Source organism: Pipistrellus hanaki, assembly GCF_964339955.1.
Source record: "Pipistrellus hanaki genome assembly, chromosome: 1".
NCBI classification, from domain to species: domain Eukaryota; kingdom Metazoa; phylum Chordata; class Mammalia; order Chiroptera; family Vespertilionidae; genus Pipistrellus; species Pipistrellus hanaki.
Window position 1 is genome coordinate 59,269,652 of NC_140503.1, and position 27,898 is coordinate 59,297,549.

Sequence of the window (27,898 nt, forward strand, 5' to 3'; positions counted from 1 at the left end):
AAGGCCTGGGCCAGGAAAGCTGTGGAGCTATTTATGATGACCAGAAAGGAGGCTCAGAAGCAAAGGCCAGATTTGCCAGGCCTTTGGACTCTGGGCGATTGTCTGTCCTCAGCATGCTCATGTGACGCCCAGCATGTCACTCACAGAGCATGTCACTCACAGAGCCTGTTTTCAAGTCACTTATTTGGCTGATTCATTGCTTCAGCCCAATTTCACCTCTGAGGATTTAAAAACCACAGTACGCTTTTGGCTTCTTGGGATGAGCCAAGCAGGATTAAGAGACAAAGCAGAAAAATTCTCCTCAGTACTGAGTTTCAGAAGACAAGTCCTGAACACCTTTAGGATCCCCCAAAGGGTATTTAAATTGTTTTTGAGACATTTTTGTTTCTACATTTAAATATTCTTTTAATAACTTTCTTATTACAAAAGTAATGCATATTCAAAGTTAAGACACTTGGAAAACAGAACACAGAAAAAAGCCCTGTGTCTACCATCTGGAGAGAGCCACTGCTAACATTTTGGTATAGGCCTTTCCTTTGCATATATACTCATAAAAATATACATACACGCTTCATTTTAATAAAGCTTTATCATGCTGTCCAAATATGAAATAGTCGATCTCATGTGATAAACATGTTATGAATATTTCCCAAATCAACATGTTTAAATGGCTACAAGGTATTTTCTTAGCCCTTATTTTGAACATCTGCATTATTTTTGTTTGCCATTCTATATCCTTGTTACATCCATCTTAGCACTTCTGTCTGTTTCTTTAGGGACGGATCTAGGAATGGAGTTGTTAGAATAACACGTGTGCATTCTTAAGGCTTCTCCCTTCTGATAGTTCTTACTGTTCCCACTCCCAACAGCAAAGAGGGTGTACCTGTTTCCTTATATTCAGGATAGCATAAACTTCTATATTGATTTGTCTTTTCCTTTTTCTTGGGTGTTTAAGGAACTTTAAGAACTAAGACTCAGCCAGGCCCGCCTGCTTTGCAGTCCCTAGTTGAGACCTTGGTATTTCCTTTCTTTCTGGGCAGAGTGGTACCCTGAAGACAGCCCTCCTTGACTACATCAAACGCTGCCGCCCCGGGGACAGTGAGAAACACAACATGATTGCTCTGTGCTTCAGCATGTGCAGGGAGATCGGGGAGAACCATGAGGCAGCTGCCTGCATCCAGCTGAAACTGATTGAGTCTCAGCCCTGGGGTGAGCAGAGGTCATAGTAGCACCCTCAGGGATGGTTCTTAGGGCTTAAAAAGGCAGCTCCTTACATTGACTAAAACCCACCTCAGCTTCTAGCAGCTTCTCAATGGGGCCCCAGCTGGGCAGGTTGGTGATGTAAGGGGACTTGGAAGGCATTTGTCTCTTGTGGCCTCTATGTCCAGGTCATCTGTCAGGAACCAATGTGTATGCTGACGCCATGTAAGCCTGCCTTGATGTTTCAGAAAGAAATGAACTAGATGGGGCACTGAATTCTAGACTGGGTACTTCTGGCCCAATACCCTTTAACTGAGTGAGACGTATCTGCTCCCTGCGAACATGAGTTGGGATATTTCTAGTTCAGGCCATGATCACTGATGTGGTGGAGTCGTCAACCTTGGGAGTCAGGCACTCATTTCTTTTACTTCTCTGCAGAGGATAGCATCAAGGATGGGCACCACCTGAAGCAGCTGCTGCTGAAGGCCCTGACTCTGATGCTAGATGCCGCTGAGAGTTATGCGAAGGTAACCACGGAGTCTTAGTTCAGGCTGTTTTGAAGCTTGGTACCTTCAGGAATTTTGTCCCTGGGCTCTCCCAAGTGAAGGGGGGAGGGAGTCATGGAGCAGTTGGTGGCAGAAGGCTGTGGGGTGGGGGTGGGGGTGGGGGTGGGAGGGAGGCGGGGAGGAGGGCTTAGTTGCTGGAGGCTTCATTGGGAGATGATGGCAAAAGCTCATTTGGCCTCCCTCCACCCTGCCCTCAGGACTCCTGCGTGCGACAGGCCCTGCACTGTCACAGGATCACCAAGTTGCTAACACTGCAGATTCACTTTCTGAACACTGGCCAAAACACAATGCTTATCAACCTAGGTCGCCACAGGCTGATGGACTGCATCATGTCCCTACCTCGGTTCTACCAGGTAAGCACGGAAGAAAAATTTAGCCAGCATCCTCTCTCCTGCAATGTTTCTAATGGGGCCGAGACTGACTTGTCTCAGGTCTCAGGGCTAGTGTCAGAACCAGGACAGTTCAGCTCTCCTGGCTTAGCTTCTGACATACAAATTGCCTTTCTATAATAGTATTTCTTGCTAGCATGTTTGGGCAAAGGTTGGAGAATGGTGAGACACATTGTTAGGCTAGCAGGGAGGCAGACACTTTCGATCCTTAGACAGTTGAGGTTCAGAGGAACATCCCTGCTAGAGGTTCAGCCAGCACCTCCCAGGCACAGTGTTTTACAGATGGCGCACTGGAGTTACCAGCACAGGGAGCCAGGGCTTCTGGGGGCCTGGTTACAGTCCTTTAACGAGAGACGGTTTAAGGAAATTGGCCCTTTCGCTGTTCCTTATAAAGTTTAGTATGAAAAAGATCCCCCCCTCCAGCACTTTTATCAATCCACTGAAACAAAGTCGGTGTTTTGGGGCTTTAGGGGAAGCAAAATGTCAAACTGACACCAATTCTGATAGACGGGGCCTTTCAGTATGATTGGTACTGATCAGTCAATGTATGAGTGTGCAGCATTAAGTTTGCTAAAACAGTCTGCCTTCAATCTCACATTCGATAGGCTCTAATGGTGTTCTTCCTCCATCCTTTTAAGGCTTCTATTGTGGCTGAGGCCTATGACTTTGTTCCTGATTGGGCTGAAATTCTATACCAACATGTGATTCTTAAAGGAGACTTTCATTACCTGGAAGAATTTAAGCAGCAAAGGTTATTAAGAACCAGTATATTTGAAGAGATTTCAAAAAAGTAAGTATTAAAATGTCTCTGCTTTGGATAAGGCATAGGAAAGAATTTTATGGCTAAGTATAACATGCCACCCCTGTGCTTGAGATGCAAAGAAATGTCAAGAATTCCCAGAAAGATCTTTTTGTATGCAAAAAATGAATAAAAACACTTTGGTAGGACAGCTATTCAGCCAGCCTGAGGTGCCAAAGATTCTAAACATCAGAGGTCCCCTTTGGAGTATTAACTTATTCTAATTAAGGTAAGCATTAAGGGACTCATTTTTAATTAAATAATTTCCATATTCATCAGATGCCCCTAATGCTAGTTAAGTCTTACCTAACTTCCCAGAATCTATCTAGATTGCACCTTCTCCACTGTAGGTAATTGTGTCAGAGATGACAGCCCTTGCTCAAGATACATACAGTACCTTAACCTGTACAATCCCGTGTCTTTGTCTAGATGTAAACACCACCAGCCTACTGATACGGCTGTGAAAAACCTGAAGAAGTTTCTCACATATTGTGAAGATATCTACTTGTATTACAAGCTGGCATATGAACACAAACTTTATGATGTTGTGAATATGCTTCTGAAGGACCCTCAGACAGGCTGCTGTCTAAAGGACATGCTAGCAGGTTAGATGGATTCTGATACAGGTGCCTGTTTTCTTACACTAAAATGAGGTACTGTCAGATGTTTGTGATGACAGTATAATGCATTGGGAGCTTTGTTGTCTAAATTATAAAACCCAGAACTGATCATACCAGTACTTTGTGGGTCAAGAATGAGAGTTTTTACAAGGAAATTCCAATTTTATAAAAGTGATGTTCCTCTGTACCATTTTATTATAGATATGGTTATTAAGTTCAAAATTCCCATCTTCCTCAAGATGGCTTTTACTTTAGGACATGATATAATATTGATTAAAGAATACCTTTGCCTGCAGATTCCAGTTTCAAAGGAATTTAATATTATTTACACAGTTAAGGAACAGATGATACATTTCCATTAGTTAGAAACTGATCTCTATAATAAAATAGATTTTAAATTCAGTGCATGTCATCATTAACTGCTAAGGAAATCTTAGCCCTTGTCTGCCTTAAAACAATTTTTATTGGCTGTAATTATTGCTGTGTAGTCACTGTTTTTTTTGTTAATTTCTCAAATCATTTGGATGGTCCGTCTTCTATTTATTGTTCTACAGAGTTTTGATTGAGACAACCCCCCCCTTGTATGTAAAAGAAATTAAAAACATTTTTTGTTCTGTCCCTACCTACTTTTGAGTCTGACAGTTTTAAAAATTGGGTTAAATTGCTTAAAAATATATAAGTAATAAAGATCACTCAATCTGTGCTCACAGCCATACCTGAGTTATAAGCTCAATTACTCCAAATAAATAGTTCTAGATATCTTAATTAGGCCTTAGTAACTAAACAACCAAATAATTTCCCCCAAATAAAATGAGGAGAGCAGCCCTATACCTTTGTTGCTCTAGGGTGACCCTATTAAGGGCCTGGCAAATCATTTTTGTTTTAAAGCTATTAACTACTCATCAAGGATTTATTAAGCTTTGTTAAGTATATAGAGAACTCTAGTCCCAAGAGCTGTGCTCTATACTCTCCAAAAATATCTCTTGGGAGATAACACCAAATTTAAGTCCTCACAATAGTGATTTTATTAAATTAGTTGCTTTATAAAACATTGCAGATGTCATAATTGTTAACATAACAATTTACCAAACTAGTTAACTGGTGCAACTTGCTGAGCATGTTTTATAAAGGAAAGGAAATGCCAAAACCCTGTTCAAAGTTATTCCACTGCAGCCCGGAAGAACAAAGGAGATTTGTTCCTCAGACACTTCAATCAGGCAAATGAAGCAGGTAGGGTTTCCCTCCCCCATCTGAAGCACTTCATCAGTAGAGTAGTCTGATACACTAGACAGAATGCACTCAAGAGATTCCACAACTTGTAATACAATAATGGAGTTTACCTTCTTCAGCTTCAAAGTGGAGGGTTTTGGTCATTTAACTTTTAAGTATCAAACTAGTTCTTTTCAGCCGCCGTATCTTCACTCTGACATAAGCAGTCTTCTTCACAATGTATGTTTAATATCCTCACGCTCAATTTTAAGACAAAGCAATTTAATACTAGGTGCACACCACATGCCCTTGCTGCGAACTGCTTTTCTTGACAAGTTATGAAGTAGTTCAAGGAGGTATGGTTAAGGCTGTATTACTGAATGGTGCTGGTCAATACTACACAATTTCTTGTCATGTTGCAACTTTTGTTTCCAATTTACTGACTGCTGCTATAGAATCAGATAGCAACAATGACAACATTATTATTAAGTTTGTGTTTTAAAACTATGATTTAGTAGCAACTGAGGTTTCCAATTTTAACCCCTTGGCAGCAAGATCCAAGTTCCCTCATTTGCACATTAGCACCTAAGTGTCAAGGGGTTAAATAACCAGCACAAAAGATACTGCACTTCTGATTGTAGCATTTGGCAGAACTGAAAGGAAAGGAAGTTGTGCTACATGTTGAAGGGATCGTGGGCAACAGAAAGAAGACACCAGAGAAGATAAAATGTCACATGAAATCTTCAAAGTCTTGTACATATCCTCCATCATAACCACCATAATCTGCCAGATCGTCTTTCATGGTGGCCTTTAATCCCCCTCCAGGAACCACACCTTTCTTCTTCTTTTTGGCTTTGCTTTGCTAAAGATAAAAGAGAGTCAATTCATGAGACTTGATCTTCCAAGTGCATCTTATCTGGTACAGCAAACCGCAAAGGGACACCAAAGCCTCTGCTCACAGAAAAACTTCAGTTCTCTAAGGGAGATTCCCAGACAACCCGGGGCAACTTCTACTATTAATACAGAAACCAAGACTGTGAACATGTTTGTTTGAAGAAGAAAAAAGAGAGTAAAAGACACTAACATTCGTACTGTTCTATTCCAATTCAAATGGTTTCGGTAAACTGGACCTGTAGGCTTCCCATACTGGTTAAGAATGTTATGCCTGCATCACCATCCTAATGAAGTACACATTGCCCACACAGCTTACTCTTACCTTTTCTTGCTTCTGTTTTTCACTACAAAGCACAGTCAGTGAATTGGTGATCTTTTTCAAGTCATCAATTTCCACTATATAAATAAAAAAAAAAAGTATGCCACTCAATTTTAATCATTTTGGGGAATAAGTAAAGGCAAAATATACATTCTTCCCTGTGTGCCATGAGAAATCCAATTTCTCTATCAACAACTTCAGTAACTCTGAAAAGGTTGTAATTCTCCTGTTTGACATATGGTCAGGCATACAAATCAAATCTATTAAAAACTAGAGGCCCAGTGCACAAATCTGTGCACAAATGGGTCCCTTGGCCTGGCCTGTGGGATTGAGCCAAAACTGGCTCTCTGACATCCCCCATGGTTCCCGGATTGCAAGAGGGCGCAGGCCAGGCCGAGGGACTCCACTGGTGTACGACTGGGGCTGAGGGAAGAGAGATACAGGAGGGCATGTCCAGCCCGTCTCCCTCAGTCCCAAAAGGCTGGACCCAAGCAGCAAGCTAATCTATCAGCTGGGAATGTCTGCCCCCTGGTGGTCAGTGCATGTCACAGTGACTGGTCAATGGGTCGATTGTCCCCTGATGGTCAGTGCACATCACAGCAGGCAGTTGAGGGGCCTTAGCATATCACTAGCATATTATGCTTTGATTGTCAACCGGACACTTAGCTTATTAAGCTTTTATTATATGAGATAAAATGGCAAACTCAGCAACAAAAAATTTATAAATGACCTGTTATCACTAAAACACCAATGCTAACCAAAGAGAAACTAAGTGTCTTTACAGCACAGTGTTCCCTTCTATTCTCTCTTCCCCACAAAACATACAGATAACCACGCCCTTCCATAATATCTTTGATGCTTAGTGAGGAGCAGCTGAATGAACATGGAATAACAATTCTTAAATCTACAGGTGACAACTCCCTACCCCCTGGAATCTCCATTTTCTTGCACAGGAACTATAATAGAATGAAAGTAGTAGCTATCTCAGAAATCTGTGTACCATTAGGAGACAAGCCTCTTTTAGTGAACAACAATATATTCTATCTTTATAAAAATACTAGAGGCCCGTACACAAAATTCTGCACCCTCTCCAATCCAGGACCCCTCAGGGGATGTCTGACTGCGGTTTGGGATAGGGCTTAAAACCGGCAGTTGGACATCCTTCTCACAATCCTTGACTGGCTCCTAATCGCTCACTTGCCTGCCTGTCTTGTTGCCCCTAACTCCTCCCCTCCCCCCCAACCCCACTGGCCTGATCGTCCCTTACTGCTGGCCAGGGTGCCCAACTGCCTCCTCCCTACTGGCCTGGTCACTCTTAACTGCTGCCCCCCAGCCATCTTGTGAGGGTGTGAGGGTTAATTTGCATATTACCTTTTTATTTTATAGGATTACGCTGAAAATAATTTTTAGCTACCAAAAAAGTGTATGGTTTCGGTTAGCAGGCTCCTTCAAAAACAGGAAAAATAGTATATGCAGAAAAGACCAACTCTGGGGATATAACTCATCAAATAACCCCCAATTTAGTAATAATTTCTCAAAACCCAATTTAAAATCCATTATGTAAAATTCCTTTTCCCCAATCTTAAAAAACAGTATACTAGCAAAACCAGTCCCTTACGTTTTGGTGCACACCCCTGGTTGTCACTCCCACACCCAGCCCCTGAAATGTGTGACTGATCCTCTCTCGGAACAGCACCACACCCATGGGCCCAGAGAACAGATACCAGCTCTGTTGAGCAACTTGCACCTGGCTTTTTCATTTATAAAATGAACATAGAGTTGCTGTCATCTAGGGCTCTAAAATCTTATATGCCCAGAGAGTATTTTCCCCAAAAGACACTTCCTAACCCCTTTCAAGATATAATTAGATAAAACAATAAGCTAGTGTTGTATTAGCTGCTGACGCAACAAATCTCAGATGTCTCCTTGGGAAACCATTGTAAAAACATTAAGAAGGCAGCCTCCAAAAGGAACAAAACCATTCAAACTAATTGCATGTTTGCAGAACACCATTCTCACAGTAACTACTGAAAATTAAATACTAAGTCTGTACATTTTAGCATTCCTACTCCCACCCCCCCAAAAAAAGGCAACCTCCATCTTGAATTTTCCTTTACTAAAATCCACCCACAGAGGCCAGAGATTAGAATTACTTACATGAAATACACACATCTCGAACTAAGGCTTCTAAAAAACTGGCATAATATAATGACTTTTCATATTGTGTAATTTTATCTTTTAGTAGCTTTCCAAATTCTGTGAAATCATCTCTTGAAGATGGGTTCATAGCATCTATTCCAAAAACTGTATTAGTTACACCTGTAATAGAAAAGGAATACTGCAAATATCAAAGATTTTTTTAAAGTTTATAAACCAGTTAGATATCTGAATAACCCTACTTCATTCTAAAGCAGAATTCTTAACTGTGGGCCTTGAACAGAATTCTGTGAATTTGGATGAGAAAAAAAATTATAGCCCTTATTTTTACTTAATCTATAGTTTCCATTTTGATTAAAGACAACAAATCACAGAAGCAAAACCTAACTGCTACCAACAGAGATCAGATATTTTCCTTTTACATTATAGTTGCCTCAGATATCTTGAAACATTATTCACAGTTGTTATTACTTTAAAAATCACATTACTTATTAGATCGGCCCTAGGTCTTACTCAATTCATTAATAAAGAAGCATGTAATTATTGTATTAAATTATTTTAATATTTTGATAGCTATTTCAATATAAAAGATTTTTTTGTAAGTAAAATCCTATGTGTTTTGTTTTATGCATTTAAAAATATCAGATTAAAAAGGGGCCCACAGGCTTTGGCAGACTGCCATGCCAGAGTCCCTAGCACAAAAGGATGCTCTTAAAGCATCTGTCTATGAACAGCCCAGGGTAAAGTGGGGAGAGAAGGAAAAAAGCAAAGAAAACGATGGTTTCTGTGAAAGAATCCATCTAACTAACTCTAGAAATTAAGAAGGAGCAAACCACATGTTAAATCCCAATAGAAAAATTAATGTCGGTACACTTTTGTGTCCTCAGTAGTCTAAAGTAAATTAGTTGTTAACAACGCCACTGATTCAGTATTTTAATATGAGAAACACAACACGGAAATCCTGTTAACCCAATGATGACTGTATGTATACATGTTTTTGTCTTTTAATCTATAAATGGTGTCCTATATTAGGATTTATGGGCACCACATAAACCCTTCTCTTTAATAAACACCTGGGCAGCGTTTACCATCCTTGAAGACACAAGAGAATGGCTGCGTGCCCTCTGTGATGAGATTAGTGCAATTAAGACATTGCAAGCACATTCCACCGGACAGGAGCATCAACAGCAACTCTTGAGATTACTAGTGGCCCAGTGAAAGACAGGGTCACACTTGCCATAAAAAGGAACTGCTTACTAGTCAGCCTGCTCGATTATCTTAAAGGAAAGGAATGGGAAAAACTATATCTTTTTTGGCTCTAGGTTTCAATTTCCAATTATTGAACTGTTTCAATATGATCTACTCTGCAAAGTACTCAATAGCTGACAACAATAAACTTGGTTAAAATGAGAGCTTTTACTTTCTCTGGCCATGTTCCTTTCTTTTACCCTCTGTGCCACGTGACGCCCCCCCTGGGACACTCTGAACTTATCTATTTACAGGACCTTGAACATGTCTTATCTCATGCACTAACCACAGCTGCAGGTATGGCACACAGGATGGAAGCCGTCTAGAGATAGGGCATAGGGCATGGTGAGGGCCAAGAAGGTGGCAGAAGGAAATTACTCTGAACCTAATAAGGCACAGCCAAAGTGGAATCCATCCTCTCACCACCTCCTCTCCCTCCCAGCAATAGCATGCAATACTAAGTCTTATCCAGACTTAAGATAACAGGACAGTCCTACAGGTAGTTTGGTATTTAAATCTCAAAGCTACAGATCTCACATACCATCCAAATTTCATACAGTTGATGAATACATTTTATTTTCTTTAAGTATATTTTATTGATCTTTTACAGAGAGGAAGAGAGGAATAGAGAGTTAAAAACATCGATGAGAGAGAATCATCGATCAGCTGCCTTCTGCACATCCCCCCACAGGGGATGTGCCCGCAACCAAGGTACATGTCCTCGACCGGAATCGAACCTGGGACTTTTCAGTCCGCAGGCCGACGCTCTATCCACTGAACCAAACCGGTTTTGGCAATGAATAAATTTTAAAAAGTGGTAGATTTTATTTGGGTCCAATGACTTTTTATCATAATATTATATTTGACCTGGCTGGTCTTGCTCAGTGGTTAAACATCAACCCATGAACCAAGGGGTTGCCAGTTCGATTCCCGGTCAGGGCACATGCCTGGGCTGTGGGCTTGATCCCTAGTGGGGGACATGAAGGAAGCAGCAGATCAATGTTTCTCTTTCACTGATGTTTTTTATCTCTTTTTTTCCCTTCCTCTCTCTCTCTAAAAAATCAAAAACATTTTAGAAAAAAAAATATATTTTAAAAAATATATTTTATTGATTTTTTTACAGAGAGGAAGAGAGAGGGATAGAGAGCTAGAAACACCGATGAGAGAAACACCAACCAGCTGCCTCCTACGCACCCCCTACCAGGGATGTGCCCGCAACCAATGTACATGCCCTTGATCGGAATCGAACCTGGGACCTTTCAGTCCGCAGACTGATGCTCTATCCACTGAGCCAAACTGGTTTCGGCATAGAAAAATATATTTTGATACTCAAAACATAATTATTCAAAAATCTAAATATGCATCTCACTCTACCATAATTAATTTGAAACCTCAAATAGAGAGAATAAAAACTGCTAATATCTACATTAGCCAGTAATATGTTTCTTCAAAAAAGTTTTCTTCTAAACTTTCATATCTACTAAGATTTTCACAGTAATTACTTGGAACCTCAGTATCTCCAACTTACCAAAAGTTTCTTTTGCTAATTCAAGGTCTGCTTCTTCCTGTAATTTCTTTAGCCGTAGTTTATCTGCTAATTGTTCTTCTGGTGTTAGTACTTTTGTTTCTTCAGGTTCTTCTAACTAAAATGATACAGAAATGAAGTTTTAAAAGGGTGGGAATCATGATAGTTGGCCCCAGCACACCTATTTTCTATGAATTTTTTTATAAGCACATGTAATCATAAATAATAGCAAACACTTAAAAGTATTTATATACCGTATTTTGGCATTCTTCTAAACATTTTAGATATTCTTATCCTAATATTAAAGGAAAAAAACCTGAGGCACAGAAAGGTTAAGCAATTTGTGCATGGTAACAGGTTAACACAGCTTGTAATGGGAAAGAGCTGAGATTCGAATCCAGGAAGACTGAGTTTATTTCTACAACCTTATACACATTCATGTTACCATAACTAATGGATACAGACACTGAGGTGGTAGGGGCTTGTTGTGGGGGGCGGGGGGCAGGGAGGGAGAGGGGAGTTCAATCAGGGAAAAAGGAGACATGTAATAATTTAAACAATAATAAAAAAATTTAGAAAAAAAAGCTTATGTTAGAGACTAATATCAAGATAGAACAAAATACAAAATAAGTATAATTCTGCCGAAACGGGTTTGGCTCAGTGGACAGAGTGTGACAGCCTGCTGACTGAAGGGTCCCGGGTTCAATTCCGGTCAAGGGCATGTACATTGGTTACAGGCACACCCCCAGGGAGAGATGTGCAGGAGGCAGCTGATCGATGTTTCTCTCTCATCAATGTTTCTAGCTCTCTATCCCTTTCCCTTCATCTTTGTAAAAAATCAATAAAATATTTTTTAAAAATAAGTATAATTCTAACTTCAATGACCAAGAAAGATCCAATCAATAGAATTTCTGACTTCTGAACACATTTCATGGTTAAAAAATAAAGTTAAGCCTGGCCAGTGTGGCACAGTGGTTGAGGGTCAACCTACGAACCAGGAGGTCACAGTTCCATTCCTGGTCAGGGCACAGGCCAGAGAGGGCTCAATCCCTGTGCGGGCATGCAGAAGTCAGCCCATCAATGATCCTCATCACTGATGTTTCTATTTATCTGCTTCTCTCCCTCTGTCTCTGAAATCAATAAAACTATATTTAAAAAAATAAAAAATAAAGTTAAGCAGTAGCCAGCTCGGTTGGAGAGTCGTCCCATATATCAAAAGGTATGGGTTTGATTCTGGGTGAGAATTAAAATATATATATATATATAAATAATAAAAATCTTAAACATGAAACAAAAAAAGTGTATCAAACTAGACATAATGCCACTGGAAAGAGAATTCAAATGACTTTGGAACCCAAGACATAATTATACATCCTTAGCAGGACATATTCAAAGCTCAAAATGAATTGCAAGGAAGTCCTAAAATTCATTCAGTAGCTCCATCTTGTTAGTAATATTGGTATTGGGGGAAAAAATGTCGGAATAAGAAAAAATATCAAATGAACTAACGATTACACACACACACCCCTTACTTTCCTAGCTTATTAATCCATGAAAAGGGGTGTAGGCTATCACAATAACACTAAGTACTACAAGCATCTAGATTTGGCCTCTAAATATTATTTTCTACTAAAAAACAAAACAACAAAACAAAACAAAACAAAAAAACCTCAGAGGAATAATTCCAGGATTAAAGAAGAATGTTTATCAGGTAAGGCTGGCACTTCTTATTATATCAGAAAACATGGAAGCTTTCAAAGACTAATAGGGTCCCCGTGAAAAGGATAAAGATAAAAACTACTTAAAGGAACTGCTGGCCAAAGCTGGGATAGTTTGAGCATCAAAACAACTACTCTATCTTAGTAAAGCAAAAAGAACTTATAAGCCGGGACCGGTTTGGCTCAATGGATAGAGCGTTGGCTTGGGGACTGAAGGGACCCGAGTTCGATTCCGGTCAAGGGCATGTACCTTGGTTGCGGGCATATCTCCAGTAGGGGGTGTGCAAGAGGCAGCTGATCGATGACTCTCTCTCATCGATGTTTCTAACTCTCTATCCCTTTCTCTTCCTCTCTGTACAAAATCAATAAAATATATTAAAAAAAAAAAAAAAAAAAGAACTTATAAAAATCTCCAAGTCCATAAATTTACTCAAAAAAAAAAAATAAAATCCACAAAATCCCTCATTTTCACCACATGAAGTTGTTATATCCCTTTTTACTCTGAAAATTGATAATTAAAAAAAAAAATAATTACTGTGCCTTTCTAGTAAAACCATATCCAAAGGAACCAAGTAGCAAAAGAAGAAAGAAAAAAAAAAGCCAGCCAATAAAAAAAAGGGAACAGAAGTCACAGAATGAGGAAAATCACTATTCTGCACTATCTAATGAAATAATTGGACAATGATCATCAGAGATACAAAACTACTGGGTGAGAAGCTAATGTGAAATGGGATTATTTGCCAGAAGAAATACACTGGTTAGATTATGATCTCTGAACGCATAATAATCTGGCCACTCAGTGTATATCCTATATAATAAAAGGCTAATATGCAAATTGTCCCCTCGACCAGGAGTTTGACCAGTAGGCAGGCCAACCAACCGCCCATGTCTCCACTCTCTCCCTGGCCAGACCCCACCCATGCACAAATTCATACACCGGGAGATACACACACACACACACACACACACACACACACACACACACAGTGTATGTTATTTTATGATGATAATCCGGCCATTCAGTGTATGTTATTTTATGAGAAGGATCAGGCTGTCTCAACTTTAACTCAGTGATCAATTTTAGCATCACTAATAATAGGACAGACATTACATGACTATTGATGTGATGTGAAGCAATATGAAGAACACAGCATTACCTCTAAAGCAACGGTCACCAACCTTTCAGATTTCATGGGCCACAGTGGTGACTGCTGCTCTGAAGTATTCCACTTTGGGACAATTATAAAATGAATAATGTTTGCTATTTATTTTAGCAAAAAATAGAAGAAGCAAATATGGCAAAATATTAACAACTGTGATCTGTATGATTATTCATTATGCTATTTACTTTCGCACTTGAAATTTTTAATAAAAAGTCAAGGGGGAAAAAACTACGATCTGATATGAAAAGATCTCCAGGCTATACCAAATAAAGCAAGGTGGAAACTATAAAAAAGAAATAAGATTATACAGTTGTATCCAAATATATAAAGACACCTTGGAAACATAAGAAACCAATATTTATTTATAAGATACAGGGAGAGAAACAGGATAAATGAGTGAAGGATTGGGAGTGCTTCTTATTTTGATTTTTGAATCATTTAAATGTGTTTTCTATTTTTAAAAAAAACACCCACAAATTAATACAAGATTCCTGATCTTGCTCCAAATATTCAACAAAAACACATAGTACCTGTCCGTTTCTCTAAACGGACACTTTTTATATGACTATGGTCATTACACAATCATACCTGTTCCCCAATGTTTGTGAAAACTTGAAAGGCATTCTAATACATAAGTTTCTGGGTTTGGTATTTGTAAAAACCACAAATTCAGTTTTGGGATTAACTTACTGATGGTGTCCATTTAATGCCTTTACAAAGCCCCTCAAATTGCAAGGTAATATTTGTTTCCTGTTAAGACACTGTACTACTACTGATGTGAGAGTTCTATATTTTAGAAAATCAATAGTACTTGCCCTCTTTTTAATTTCTTCTTGCCTTTTCTTCTGTTGCCGTTCTTTCTCTTTTATCTTCTCTGTTATTTTTTTCTTTTCTGAAATTTTTACTTCTAAAAGTAAAGAAATGTTTAAATCAAATTATTTTTTAAAAATATTTTCCAGTTTATGGATGAGACAGACATGATAGTTGTATACTTCAAGAGGCCAACCCTCTCTCAGCTCCAATTTCATGTGGTGACTTCTTTGCAAATAAAAATGGGAAAGTCCTGGAACTCTTCTTTTCCTCTCGAATCTGACCCCTAAAATCCAAACACCTGCCTTCATATTTCCCCATGGTCCTTTAGGCAGGACTTAGACCATTCAACTATGATACCACACCCTTTACTCTCTCCTAACAAAAAACGAACAAACAAAAAGCATGTATCTAATCTAATAATGTTTTGAGATGAGAGAAGAGATGCAGGGAGAAGAGAATAAAGAGGGAATGGAAGGATGTTTGGTTTCTAAATACCAGAATTTTCAGTTTTGTAAGTTGTTTTTTTATTAATTTGTCTTAGGACCAGATACTCACCAAGACATAAAACCAAAAATGTAGAAACCCCAGTAGCTCACCTGGTTTTACTTCTGCTTCCTCTTTTTTTTCCTCATCCTCGTCATCCCAATTATCCTAAAGAAAAGAACCTCCATTATTAACTCTTGCATTTTTACTTTTCCATGTGAACTTTATTTATCAACTTGTCTAACTCCATGGAAACATGCTTATTGGTATTTTTTTGGTACTGCATTAAATTTATAAATTAATATTGGAGAACTATCATCTTATGTTGTTCTTGCTAAGCAAAAGGACTATCTTTCCATTTGTTCAAGTTTACCTCTGTATCTTTCAAGGATTGATTTAAAGTTTATCTTTTAGAGGTTTTGCACATTTCTCCTTTTATTTTAATTTCTTTTTGCACATTTCTCTTTATGTTTATTCCCAAGCATTTCATCTTCCATGTTGCTACTATAAATAGGGTTGTGTGTTTTTTCCCTTTTATGTCCTGGTTATTTGTGTATAGAAAAGCTATTAGTTTTTGGTTTTGGTTTTTATTTTAGTGAGAAAGGGAGTGAGAGAAGAACACCGATTTTGTTGTTCTACTTGTTTATACATTTACTGGCTGTTTATTTTGTATATGCTTTGACTGGAGGTTGAATATGCAACCTTGGCGTGTGGGGACAAATGCTCTAAACTGAGCTACCTGCCTAGGGTAGGGGTTTTTTTGTGTGTGTGTTTTCGTGTGTGTGTGTGTGTTTAGCTTTTTAATGGAATTTATTGAGGTGACATATAGCTTACCAAACTGATTTCATTTACCACTTAAATTAGTTTTATCAGATTCTCTAGGGTTCTCAAAGTATACTATCATATCATCTGCAACAAGAGAAACCTTTAATTCTTCTTTACCAATTCTATGCCTCACAACTGATTTATTTTATCTAATTGCAACTGGCTACACCACTAGAGCACAATGTGAATAGCAGGAGATAATGGGCATCATTGCCTCGATCTTCTCTAAGGGAAATGTCTCTAGTGTTTCCACATGAATTGCTATGAACCTCATCACAATTATGCAATAAAATTTATCAATCTTTTATTGCCTCTTGATTTTCTTACAGCAAGGAATTTTCTTCTAGAACATGTATGATTTTATTTTTTCATTTAGATATCTGATCCATTTGGAGTTTCTTTTGTATGGTGTGAAATATGGACCTATTTTATCTTTTTCCAAATGGTTACCTAGTTGTAATAGCATCATTTATTAAAAAAATCCATCTTTACCCTGTCATTTACCATACACTATATTTCCACAGGCATCTGGTCTATATCTGCTTTCTATACTATTAATCTATTGTTTCTTCATACATCAGTACCAGACTGCTTTAATTAATTACATAGACTTTATAGTATGTTCTTATGTAAGCTAGGGCTAGTTTCCTCTTGTAGATTTTTTAGTGTTTTCCTGTTATTCTTGCATGTGTGTTTTTCTATATTAACTTTTATACCAACTTGTCTAATTCCATAAAAAAGCTTCTCCATTAACAAGTAAAACACAAGCCCTGGTCAAGTAGCTCAGTTGGTTAGAGCATCATCCCAATATGTCAAGGTTTCGAGTTTAATCTCAGATCAGAGCACATACAAGAATCAACCAATGAATGCATAAATAAGTGGAACAAATCAGTATTTCTCTTCTCTCCTCTCCTCCCCCCTCCCCTCTCTCTCTCTCTCAAATCAATAAATAAAAGTAAAAACTACCACACATGACAACCAAACCAAAACTAAAACCCTCTCAAATTCATAGTTGTTTTAAAATTAAAAAGTACTTTACCCTTCTTACTTTCCCATATGTAAAAACATCCAACATTCTAACCATTGGCTCAATTATTTCAAACAGCATTCCATACAGCAAAACCCTGGTTACTGAATTATAAATACAGTACAAGGTTGGGCAAAACTAGGTTCATAGTGTTTGTATGGAAAATAATACAATAATTAATGTAAGAATAAACTCTTGCATACTCAGTATTTAAGATAAGTCAAGAACTGATAAACAGCTTCATGAAACACATTCCCTAACTTGGGTGGGACACTTTAAGGTAGATATATACTCTGTCTTTTTTACTTATAACACAGTAATTGAGCTAAAAATAAACCAATTATCAAACAATTTTCTAAAGGTTCCACAGAATTCAGAAGATTTAAGTTTAATAAGAACAGACACAGCTCTGTGTTTAAATAGGGTTTTAATGTATAGGTAGCCTAGATATTGTCTAAGCAACAACCAGGCACACTATGACACACAATTTGAATCTGAGCCACAGGATGGCAGATGCAGAGCAGGCAGTCCTGATGCTACTAGAAGATGCAAAGGCTGACTAATGTGCTTTAAATATGACACCAAGCTTCTGGTTTTATAACAAAATAGATCATAAAATCTGAATCAGTCTAGGTATATAAACTAACCAAGCTTTGATTCTTTCTTTTTTTTTTAGATTTTTTTTTTTATTGGTTTTTAGACAGAGAGGAAGGGAGATGGAGAGAGGAACACTGATGTGAGAGCAAAACACCGATAAGCCACCTCCCAAATCTCCCCCCCCCCCGGAGATCTAGCCCACAATCCAGGCAAGTGCTCTGACCAGGAACTGACCTGGCAACCCTTCAGTTCTCGAACTGAGCCACACTAGCCAGGGCAAGCCTTTTTTATTTTATTAAATATATTTTTATTGATTTCAGTGGTGAAGAGAGATAGAAACATCAATGATAAGAATCATTGACTGGCTGCCTCCTGCACACTCCACTGGGGACTGAGCCAACAACCCGGGCATCTGTCCTGACCGGAAATTGAATCTCCTGGTTTATAGGTTGACTGTCAACCACTCAGCTATGGCAACCAAGCAAGACTTCTTTCTTTCTTTTCACAGACCTTGATTCTTAATAAAAATCTGTACACCCACCAAAGAAACAAAAAGTCAAAATTAAGGCTGCCACGAGGTCTGCAAGCACAGTAGAAAGAACTTATATAGAAGTAAAAATATTTTTATAATCATCTAACTTTGGCAATTTAACCCATAGCTCAGAGTTCACAGAATGAAAGCAAACCAAGAGCAGACTGGGGGTTGAGTTGATTGGGTGAAAGAGGTGAAGGGATTAAGAAGTACAAATTGGGCCCAGCTGGAATGGCTAAGTGGTTGGGTATCAACCTATGAACCAGGTCAGGGCACATGAACAGGTTGCTAGCTTGATCCCCAGTGTGGGAGGCAGCTGATGAATGATTCTTTATCATCACTGATATTTCTATCTCTCACCCCTTCTGAAATTAATAAAAAACATATGGGGGGAGGGGAAAAAGTACAAATTGGTAATTAGAAAATAGTCACAGGGATGTAAGTACAGCATAGGCAAATACAGTCAAGAATATTTTGAGCCAAAACCAGTTTGGCTCAGTGGATAGAGCATCAGCCTGAGGACTGAAGAGTCCCAGGTTCGATTCCGGTCAAGGGCATGTACCTTGGTTGTGGGAACATCCCCAGTGGGGGGTGTGCAGGAGGCAGCTGATCGATGTTTCTCTCTCATCGATGTTTCTAACTATCTCTCTCCCTTCCTCTCTGTAAAAAAATCAATAAAATATATTAAAAAAATATTTTGATAACTATGTATGGTACCAGGGGGTACTGGAAATACTGGGGAGAACACTTTGCAAAATATGTCTAATCACTATGTTGTACACCTGAAACCAATACAAAGTAATATTAAAAGCAAGCTGTAACTGAAAAGTAAATTATTAAACCTGTGTTATTGGTTAAAAAAGAAAACCAGCTAGTCATTGTTGGGACATCTGAGATAATAGTTAGAAATTAGAAAGCAAATGTTTGCATTACCTTTCTGGATTTATTTAAGTCCTTATAGCAATACACCACAAGACGAAAGGAATCAGAGAACTAAAAATAAAAGTTAACTACCAGACATTTTGTTGTTTTAATCTTCACAGGATACAGGAGAGCTGGGTCTGTGAGTGGCATGCTGCTTAGGCAGTGCTTCAAATAGGACGACTATTTGCTTATTTCCAGGAAATGCATATTCACAACTCTAATAGTGATGATGATGATGATAGTGGTAGTAGTAGTAGTAGTAGTAGTAGTAGTAATAATAATAATGGCATTTACTAAGTGCTTACTTCACACCAGGCACTGTACAAAGGGCTTTATATGTAACACAGTAACCCTCACAGAAGTCTTTTAAGATGGTGTTATCCCCATTTTACAAAGACACTAAGACCCAGAAATAGCTATCTCAGTGAAAAATAATGAAGAAACATTTTCTGAATGGACCAAAGTTCCTTTAAAGTGTCATGGTAAACATGACTTCTAACCTGAGTCATGAAGTATAATATAACTATCTGGGAACTAGGTCCCTCCCCACCAAAATTTGTTCTTTCAGTTAGCTCTGAATGAGCTCCCCTGGAATCTCCTCAAAGAGAAAGGTATGGTTCCTACAAAGAAAATATGTCCAGCTACAACTACAGACATTACCCATAGTGATGATTTTATACTAATTTTAATAACCTAGCATCTAAGGTACTAAAAGGCTAAGAAGGAAGAGGTATGGCTAAAAATGACCAATTCCTCATTCCAGTAACTATGAACTAGACGCAGGGGTCTTCAAACTACGGCCCGCGGGCCACATGCGGCCCGCAGAGGAGTCTGATCCTGCCCGCCAGGTTTTTTGGGCAGTGAGAGCAGCTGAGGTGTTACAGTAGGAATTAGTAGTTCATATAGTCCGGCCCTCCAGCTCTCTGAGGGACCGTGATCGGGCCCCTACTTTAAAAAGTTTGAGGACCCGATACTAGAGAAACATGCAACTAGGGAAACAAGCTTCCCCCCCCAATGCTGATTCCCTTTCCCATTAAATCATGCCTACCCTACCATATCACTGCTCCCTCAGTATGTCAGGCACACTAACTCTATGCCTCATACCTTCTGTCCCTGGTTTCCCATTAAAGAAAAAATCTTATCCCATACAATCAAGTTAAACTGTCTCCTCAGCCAGACGTAATAAGACTAGATAGAATTGCGCATTCCCTTTCCCTTCTCCTTCTCTCACAGGCAAGTGTCCTTAACCTGTAAGGGGCCCCATGAGACCTGCAACCAGGGGAGCAACGGGCAGCAGCAGCTCATCCCCGGCTAACTAACCTGTTTCCAGGGCCTCCTTTTCCCTGACTTCCCGGCGAGCCAAAGCAGCCCAGCCTAGGCTCCAATGCTCCTATGCCCTTCGTTGTTTCACTGCCCTGAGTTTTTCTGTGGTCAATAAATTCTTGCTTGCTTTTCTTAAAAAACAAAAAGGAAACTGGTCACATTTCCAAATAGATATAATCCCCAAAGCAAAAGGCCAGGTAGCTTTCCCCAGAAACTGAATGAGTTTTTGTTTCCCTAGTTATAAAATATGCAGGTGCTCTAAAAGTAAATGTAAGGTAGAATTGTCTAAATCTGCCCAATTTTCTGTACACACTAGGACTTTAAATGCTGACAATAAATTCAGATAAAATGCAAAAAGGATTCCTAGAGAAACACCTAAAAAATTAACACTTAAAATAGGGAGTAAGTCAGTAATTTAGTAAGCCATAAATGGTTATTTGCTTGAAGAGACTACCTATCAATATCCAATTAAATTCTTTACCTAGTTATTTTAGGTAGCCAATAAATCTTGCAACTATTACATATAATTTATCTCCTAAAATGGCTAGCTTCCTTAGAACAGAGGCTGTTTGTAAACTACAACTTGCTTATCTATACACTTCTCCTACACACACCCAACATCATTTGAGCCATTTCTCTGAGAGATATGGCTGCTTTTCAAGTTTAAAACTGCTTCCCAATTGAACTAAGAATTGAAAACAAAAATTTTAAACCCTGCTTTTTATTTATAACAATGTGGCCAGTAGTCGGTTGGTCTGTCATTTTTATAACATACAACTACAGAATGTCACATGCAATTGGAGAACACATTTAGGGCTGAAATGCTTTCCAACTTAAGCAAGATATATTTATAGATCATCAAACAGAAGTAGCTTCAAAAGCAGTAAAAATTTTCTGCTCCATAGCCATAGCCCACTAACTAACATATACTTCTTCCCCCTTTTCTTTAAGTAGTTTGAATTAGATAAAATATCATCTTTTGCAGGAAAAGAGCCTTTCATTGGCTGGTGTTTTGTTGTTGTTAATCTTCACCAGAGCATATTTTGTCCATTGATTTTTCAGAGAAAGCAGAAGGGAGAGAGATGGAGAAACATCAATCTGAGAGACATCGATTTCACCCAGCTGGGGCTGGGATCAAGCTGGCAACCCAGGTATAACCGGAATCGAACCTGTAACCCTTCAGTCTGCAGGCCTATGTCAACAATTCAGATAAAATGCAAAACCATCTAGGCCCTGGCTAGTGTTATTCTAACCTGCTCTGAGAGGCCTCAGAACTCTGTAATGGCCCCTGGTAAGGCTAGACTTCCCAGCAAAGTTCAGTTTTTAAAAGAAGTTCAAAGATTCTTCCATCATCTTAAAGCTATACTGGTCTCTAGAAACCAAATCATTCATTTAATTCAACTTCATTAAGTTTTTAACATCCTATTATGCATGGTTTAGCACTCAGCTGAATTCCTTCTCAGTGCCTGTCTGATATTCTGAACTGTTATGAATCAATACTACTTTAAATTCCTCGCTAAGCAAGATCTAGATCAAGACACAGAACTCTAACCACGTAGCTTATTTCCAGTGTTCCAGCATTACAATAACAGTATGTATTTTTCAATAGCAAACATGCTTCCAAACTAAATACTTTCATTTATAAAACCTGTCAGGGTATTGCTCTGGCTGGTATGGTGGAGTTGACTGAGAGTTGTCCCATGTACCAAAAGGTTGCTGGTTCGATTCCCATCAGGGCACATGCCAGGGTTGTGGGCTCAATCCCCAGTAGGAGAGATGCAGGAGGCAGCCTATCTGTTTCCCTCTCTTCCTCTAATTTAAAATCAATAAACATATTCTTAAAAAAAAAAACAAACCTGTCAGGGTATTAAAATTATATAATTGGGATTTTCTTCAAAATAACCTGGTTGGGCTCTAGCCTGTTTGGCTTGAAACAAAGGGTCCCGGGTTCGATTCTGCTCAAAGGCTATACATACCTCAGTTGCAGGATCCTCCCCTTTCCAGGTCCTGGTCAGGGCTCATTCAGAAGGCAACCAATCAATGTATTTCTCTCACATCGATGTTTCTGTCTTTCCCTCTTTCTTTCACTCCCCAAAAAAATCAATGGAAAAATATCGAGTAAGGGGGAAAAAAAATCTGGTTGGGAGAAGAGAGCTAAAGTGGGGATATAGAAGAAAGAAGATTGGCCATGAATTTATTAAACTTTTCTTTCTACTTTGTATGTTTTGAATTTTTCATAAATTACACACATATTTCAAGATACTCATTTCCTGACAAAATGCTCACCTTCTGAGTATTTCCCAACAATCTCCCATTTCTCTAAACACAGATGCCTGCTTCAGAAGTGCTATTTCCAAAGCTTGAAAAATGTCCTTACTGTGACAGATTTAAGCTATTAACCCACAAAGGATCCTAGCATGGTTCAATGGGTAGGATGATGCAGGCAGTTTTCAATTCTAGGATCTTTATGAGAAATTCTATAATAAGGTTATAGAAGCAAATGCCTGAGACACTGAACACAACCAGAAGCAGTTTTCTCAAAACAAACTGTACACTCTGAATAAATCTAGCTTGGACTCGGTTCTACTAAAATGCTGGGAGACTAGTCAAGTTGTACTGTCCGGCTTCTTCACTGCCTTCTTGTCAACAAAACCTACACATCATTCCAGCAACGGGGAAAAAGTCCAGCAACATGTGCCAAATGAACAATTCCTCCCACAGCCTCCTTGTATCATCAGTATAGCAAGAAAAGTAAAACAAAGCCAGTGTTAACAGGAAAGTATGCTCCCTGGTTTTAACCTTTTCAAGTGGAAGAAGCATAAGGCTTTCCCTCCATGAAATAACAATTCTAATGTTTTACCTAAACCACACCTGCCATTGTCAGACAGCTATTTTAAAAGTCAAGCGCAGCAAAATGCTATAATGTCTACTAAAAGATAGTAAACTACTGGAGTAAATTACTGTAACAAAGACCTCAGTTTTCCTTTCATTTCTCAGGACATTACAAATGACATTAGATTTATATTGTTTTCTTTCTTTCTTTCTTTCTTTCCTTCTTTTTTTTTTTTTTTTTTAAGAAACTTGTTTATTTGGGTGCAAGAGGATACAAGCAACATAAAAATCAAAAGCTTATCTGGCTTTATTGGATTTTCTTCCTCTTGCTCAATGTTGTGAGGTTTTATTTGTACATTTTTTAAAGAGTTCCAATCTGCTCATGAAATTCTTATAGAGGGGAGCTGTGGGGCACATATTCCATTGGGAGGACTCTTATCAGGGTGAAGTAACTGCTCACTTCCTTCCCTTGTTTCATGTGTACTATGAAATAGTCACTGCATGTGATGGTGAGCCCAGGAATTAGCGAAAAGCTCTGGAAGACCACTCTGCCGTCTGGGCACTGGTCCAGGTTCTTCATTATTTTGTCTACAGCCAGAGGGTTTTTTTTGATTTTCCAAAAATCCAGGGAAATCCTTTTCCATGAGAACTCTTAGGTCCTTCTTTGTTAAGTAGTCTTTATCCCCAGCAAACTTATGAAACATGAACATCAGTTTTCATGGCACGTTCCATTTGAGACAGCATTTTGGTGAGGTCTTGGCAGGAGGCACGGCAGGTCATCGGCTGCTGGGATGCGAGGCCAGTCTAAATCTATGTTCTTAAATGTTAAACACTAGATACTGATATAAACTGAACATTAACTGTTTCCACATTATCTTCTGAAGACAAAAAAATTCACATATTGCTGGTGTTGCTCAGTGGTTGAGGGATGGCCTATGAACCAGGAGGTCATGGTTCGATTCCCAGTCAGGGCACATGTCCAGGTTTCAGACTCAATCACTAGTTGGGGGCATGCAGGAGGCAGCAGAGAAATGTTTTTCCATCTCTCTCTCTCTCTCTCTCTCTCTCTCTCTCTCTCTCTCTCTCTCTCTCTCTCTCTCTCTCCTCCCCCCTCTCTCTGAAATCAAAAACATTTTTAAAAATTCACATATTGTATTAGAGACTATGATTACTCAATCTCATGGATACTAAGCCTTGTTTGCATCTCCTTAGGAAAGGATTAGGTACTATAACATTAAAATTCAGATATTTGGTATTACTCACTACCATCCAAGGAGACAAAATTCAACTTTTGATTGGCAACCTTTAAGCAAGCAAAAACTTGCTTGATAAACTTTGTCATTCCATTCAAAACATAAAATTCAGCCTTTCGGCTGGAACAGCCATCTTCCAGTAATTGCCAAAGTGACTAACACAAAAAGAAGAGAGGACCAGCTATATGTTCTCTAGGTCTTTTAGAAAACATGGAGTTGTTCCTTTGGCCACATATATGTGAATCTACAAGAAAGGTGATATTGTAGACATCAAGGGAATGGGTTTTATTCAAAAAGGAGTGCCCCACAAATGTTACCATAGCAAAACTGGAAGAGTCTATCTACAGTGTCACTCAACATGCAATTGGCATTATTGTGAACAAGCAAGTTAAGGGCAGGAGTCTTGCCAAGCAAATCAATGTACGTATTGAGCATATTAGGCACTCTTAGATCCAAGACAGTTTCCTGAAACGTGTGAAGGAAAATTATCAGAAAAAGAAGGAAGCCAAAGAGAAAGGTACCTGGGTTCAACTGAAGCATCAGGCGGCTCCTCTGTGAGAGCCAATGGAAAGGAGCCTGAGCTGCTGGAACTCATTCCCTATGAACTCATGGCATGATCAGCAGAAGCAATAAAGAAGACTTCTATGCTGATAAAAATGTTTCTCTTAATTGGTAGAAGTATGGCATCCCTTTCCCCAAAGAAAAATTAAAGAAAACTTTGTGTCCTAAAAACACACACACAAAAACCACCACCATAAAATTCACATAAACTGCCATTATGGCGAGAATTTACTCCTTCTGAACTTAGGAAATAAAAAATGTGGCACAAAACAAACCCCAATACTAGATCTAAACAGCCTCAGCATACATCCCATTAGTCAGAAAAAGTAAGAGAAATTTACATTTACTGAGTGCCTATCATGTATCAGGCAATTCTGTTAAATGCTTTCTCTGCTATCTCATTTAAAATGTAAATTAACACACTGAGGTAGCTCCCTTAATGACAAGTTACAGATTGAAAACTAAAAGATTAAAAACTTGCTTATGACCATAAATATAAAAAATGTCAAGGCATCATATCAACCAAGGTCTGTCGATTTCGGAGTCCAGGAATCAAACTATTCTGTGGATATCATTATCATGAGAATCTTAAAGAAATTCAACAGCCGAAACTGGTTTGGCTCAGTGGTAAAGCTTCGGTCTGCGGACTGAAAGGTCCCAGGTTCGATTCTGGTCAAGGGCATGTACATTGGTTGCGGGCACATCCCCAGTAGGGGGTGTGCAGGAGGCAGCTGGTCGATGTTTCTCTCTCATCGACGTTTCTAGCTCTCTATCTCTCTCCCTTCCTTTCTGTAAAAAATCAATAAAATATATATTAAAAAAAATTCAACAGAAATAAACCAACATTTAAACTTGGAAATAAAACAGACAAGTTCAGCTTCTCCAAGATCAACTTCAAAGTTTATGTAAAATAAATAAGCTATTTGTATAAGAGAAAGACATTCTGCACTGAAAGAGTGAATTGGCAAAATGACTTTTATAGTCCTTTAAACTTGTAAATTTCCAAAATTAATTCCAAGTGGTCAGAATTATATTTATTAGGATTAATACCATAGATCAAATAATCTCAGGCAGTTTACTTCATGACATCAGCCCACATTACTCCACTCAAACCTCATTTTCTGGTACTTTTGTCCAGATTCCTCTCATCTTTTCTTCTCATTTGATAATTTATTTCCAATTTTCATTAACAGTATACACAGAAAAATTAAAAGGGCAAATCTGAACTAAGGGCTCCAAACAGGACATCTTCTACAAGGTAGGGAAGTAACATATCTTACAATGAAGGGGTTAACATAGCCCATTCCCATGTCTAAGTACCCTCACAACACTATTCCTTTATTAACCCCAATGTGTGAAAAGCTCCCATCATTTCTGAACCTCAGGTTGTTCAAGAAATTGTACATTCACCTCATCAGACTCAGGAGAAAGCAGTACCAAGTATTAACAGTAATTATCTACAGCTCAAAATTTTTCAACCCAAGCAGAAGGACTTGTAGAATTAAGTGAAATGCCAAAGAGTAGAAAAGTTGGGAGTAAAATATTCACTAAATGAACCCAAATCACGAAATACCACTTTCCAATTTATAAAAAAACTATCTGCACAAATATTTTAAAAAATGTGATAACTTTATTAATAAAGAGTCTTAACATGATGGGCTTGAGACTTTTGAAGCTGCCTTTAAAAACTGCCATAGTCATAATGTTCCTGAAGCCATAGAAAGCCCGCAGGAGTTTTCAAACATGAACCATGAAGGTAAGTCTGGATCACATCTACAGGGACGCACGGGCCCCCTGTCTGGCCCAGGCACCAAGGCTCCCATCCCTCGTGTTAAGATGAATGTCACTCTGTCAACTTCACAGCTCTCAGGTCACTGTGGCTCCCTACCCAGTGTCTGAGCAGTAACTGTTGGCGATTTCAGTCCCTCCGTTCATCCTTTGGCCACAGGGTGTGGGCAGAGAGGCTGAAAGTTATTTCGTCTCACATGAAAAAAGTTAAAATTAAGCCACAACGTTTTCCTTGTCTAATTGCACAAACTCTACAACTAGGCCTTCGGGGACATGCATGGATTGCTGGCTCTGGGGAGACAGGAGCTCGGAAAGGCAGGGGAGCTGCAAGGATTTCCATATGGGAGGTAAGCGGCGGGGCTGCGTCCCCACGTTGGCAGCCCCATCGGGGCGGGAGGCTCGGGCCGCCAAGTTCGCACGTGGGCCGCCCCGCCGCTGCTGTCACCTCCCGTCGCCTGTGGGCGGGTGGGATGCAGACCCGGGCGCGGACCCACAAAGGCTGGGGCCGGGGCGGGGGCAGGGCCGCCGCCGCCCCGCCGGGGAAGTCCGAAAGGCCACGCCGCCCGCCCCGCCGGGGCCTGAGCTCGCGCCCGCCCCAGGGCTGCCAGGCCCGGGCGGCGCCCCTGGGCCCCGGAGCCCGTCCGCCCGCCCGCCCGGCAGGGGGCAACTCCGCCCCCGACGGCGCCGCCCGCAGCCCCGGCCCGCACCCACCTTGACGTCCTCGTCCTCGTCCTCGCCTTCCCAGCGGTCCCCGCCGGCGGTGCCGCCGGCCCCCACCTTCCGCACCGGGTCTTCCACGGAGAACGTGTCCGCGTCTACGGGAGAGAGCGAGCCGCGTTAGTGCCGGCCTGGGCGACGGGCCGCGCCCTGCCCCCGGAACTTCCCCTCACCCCAGGAGTCCGAGTCCCCCGCCGCCGCCGCCGCCGCCGCCGCCGCCATGTCGAGCCGGGAGTGAGCGTGTGTGAGGGGAGCGCCAGCGCGGGGCGGCGCGGCGCCGGTGAGTCACCGGATTCGCTCTCGTTTGCCCGCGCGGGGCACGCCGGGACCGTGGCTGACTGGACGCCCGCGCCCAGGCCCCTCCCCCTCTGGCGGCGGCGGCGGCGGGCGCGCGGGCGGGAGGGCGGGAAGGCGGC

General features: G+C 39.9%; 2 protein-coding genes and 2 pseudogenes across 4 annotated transcripts in view; 2 read left to right on the top strand and 2 right to left on the bottom strand.

Moving 5' to 3' along the window:
- The window catches only part of SPG11 (SPG11 vesicle trafficking associated, spatacsin), an 82,481-nt gene extending 78,284 nt beyond the window's left edge, over nt 1–4,197 (top strand). The window contains exons 36-40 of the mRNA XM_084902659.1: nt 1,041–1,209; nt 1,639–1,727; nt 1,964–2,119; nt 2,794–2,945; nt 3,384–4,197. Of these exons, the coding sequence (XP_084758785.1) occupies nt 1,041–1,209; nt 1,639–1,727; nt 1,964–2,119; nt 2,794–2,945; nt 3,384–3,564 (747 nt within the window). The 3' untranslated portion in view covers nt 3,565–4,197. The remainder of the gene's footprint in view (nt 1–1,040; nt 1,210–1,638; nt 1,728–1,963; nt 2,120–2,793; nt 2,946–3,383) is intronic.
- Nucleotides 4,198–4,575: 378 nt separating this feature from the next.
- On the bottom strand, nt 4,576–27,809 carry EIF3J (eukaryotic translation initiation factor 3 subunit J). Its single transcript, XM_084903848.1, has 8 exons — nt 27,656–27,809; nt 27,477–27,580; nt 15,217–15,271; nt 14,623–14,714; nt 10,930–11,044; nt 8,154–8,315; nt 6,000–6,073; nt 4,576–5,645 (listed from the first exon to the last, which is right to left on the bottom strand). The coding sequence occupies exons 1-8, from the start codon at nt 27,702–27,704 to the stop codon at nt 5,514–5,516; spliced, it is 783 nt and encodes a 260-aa protein (XP_084759974.1). The 5' UTR covers nt 27,705–27,809; the 3' UTR covers nt 4,576–5,513.
- LOC311632529 (protein S100-A10-like) lies at nt 20,022–24,236 on the bottom strand (annotated as a pseudogene). The gene has a single exon. The product of its transcript is annotated as a protein S100-A10-like (transcript).
- On the top strand, nt 24,349–27,464 carry LOC311632502 (large ribosomal subunit protein eL21-like; annotated as a pseudogene). Its single transcript has one exon. The product of its transcript is annotated as a large ribosomal subunit protein eL21-like (transcript).
- Nucleotides 27,810–27,898: the final 89 nt, after the last annotated feature.

What these genes read in the sequence shown, in the direction of transcription:
- EIF3J (XM_084903848.1), bottom strand. Translation starts at nt 27,704, where the DNA reads ATGGCGGCGGCGGCGGCGGCGGCGGCGGCGGGGGACTCGGACTCCTGG. An exon ending in ACGAGGACGAGGACGTCAAG is followed by an intron (nt 15,272 to 27,476) that starts GTGGGTGCGGGC and finishes TCTTTTCTTTAG; the next exon opens with GATAATTGGGATGACGAGGA. An exon ending in AAAAACAGAAGCAAGAAAAG is followed by an intron (nt 5,646 to 5,999) that starts GTAAGAGTAAGC and finishes TTTTATCTTTAG; the next exon opens with CAAAGCAAAGCCAAAAAGAA.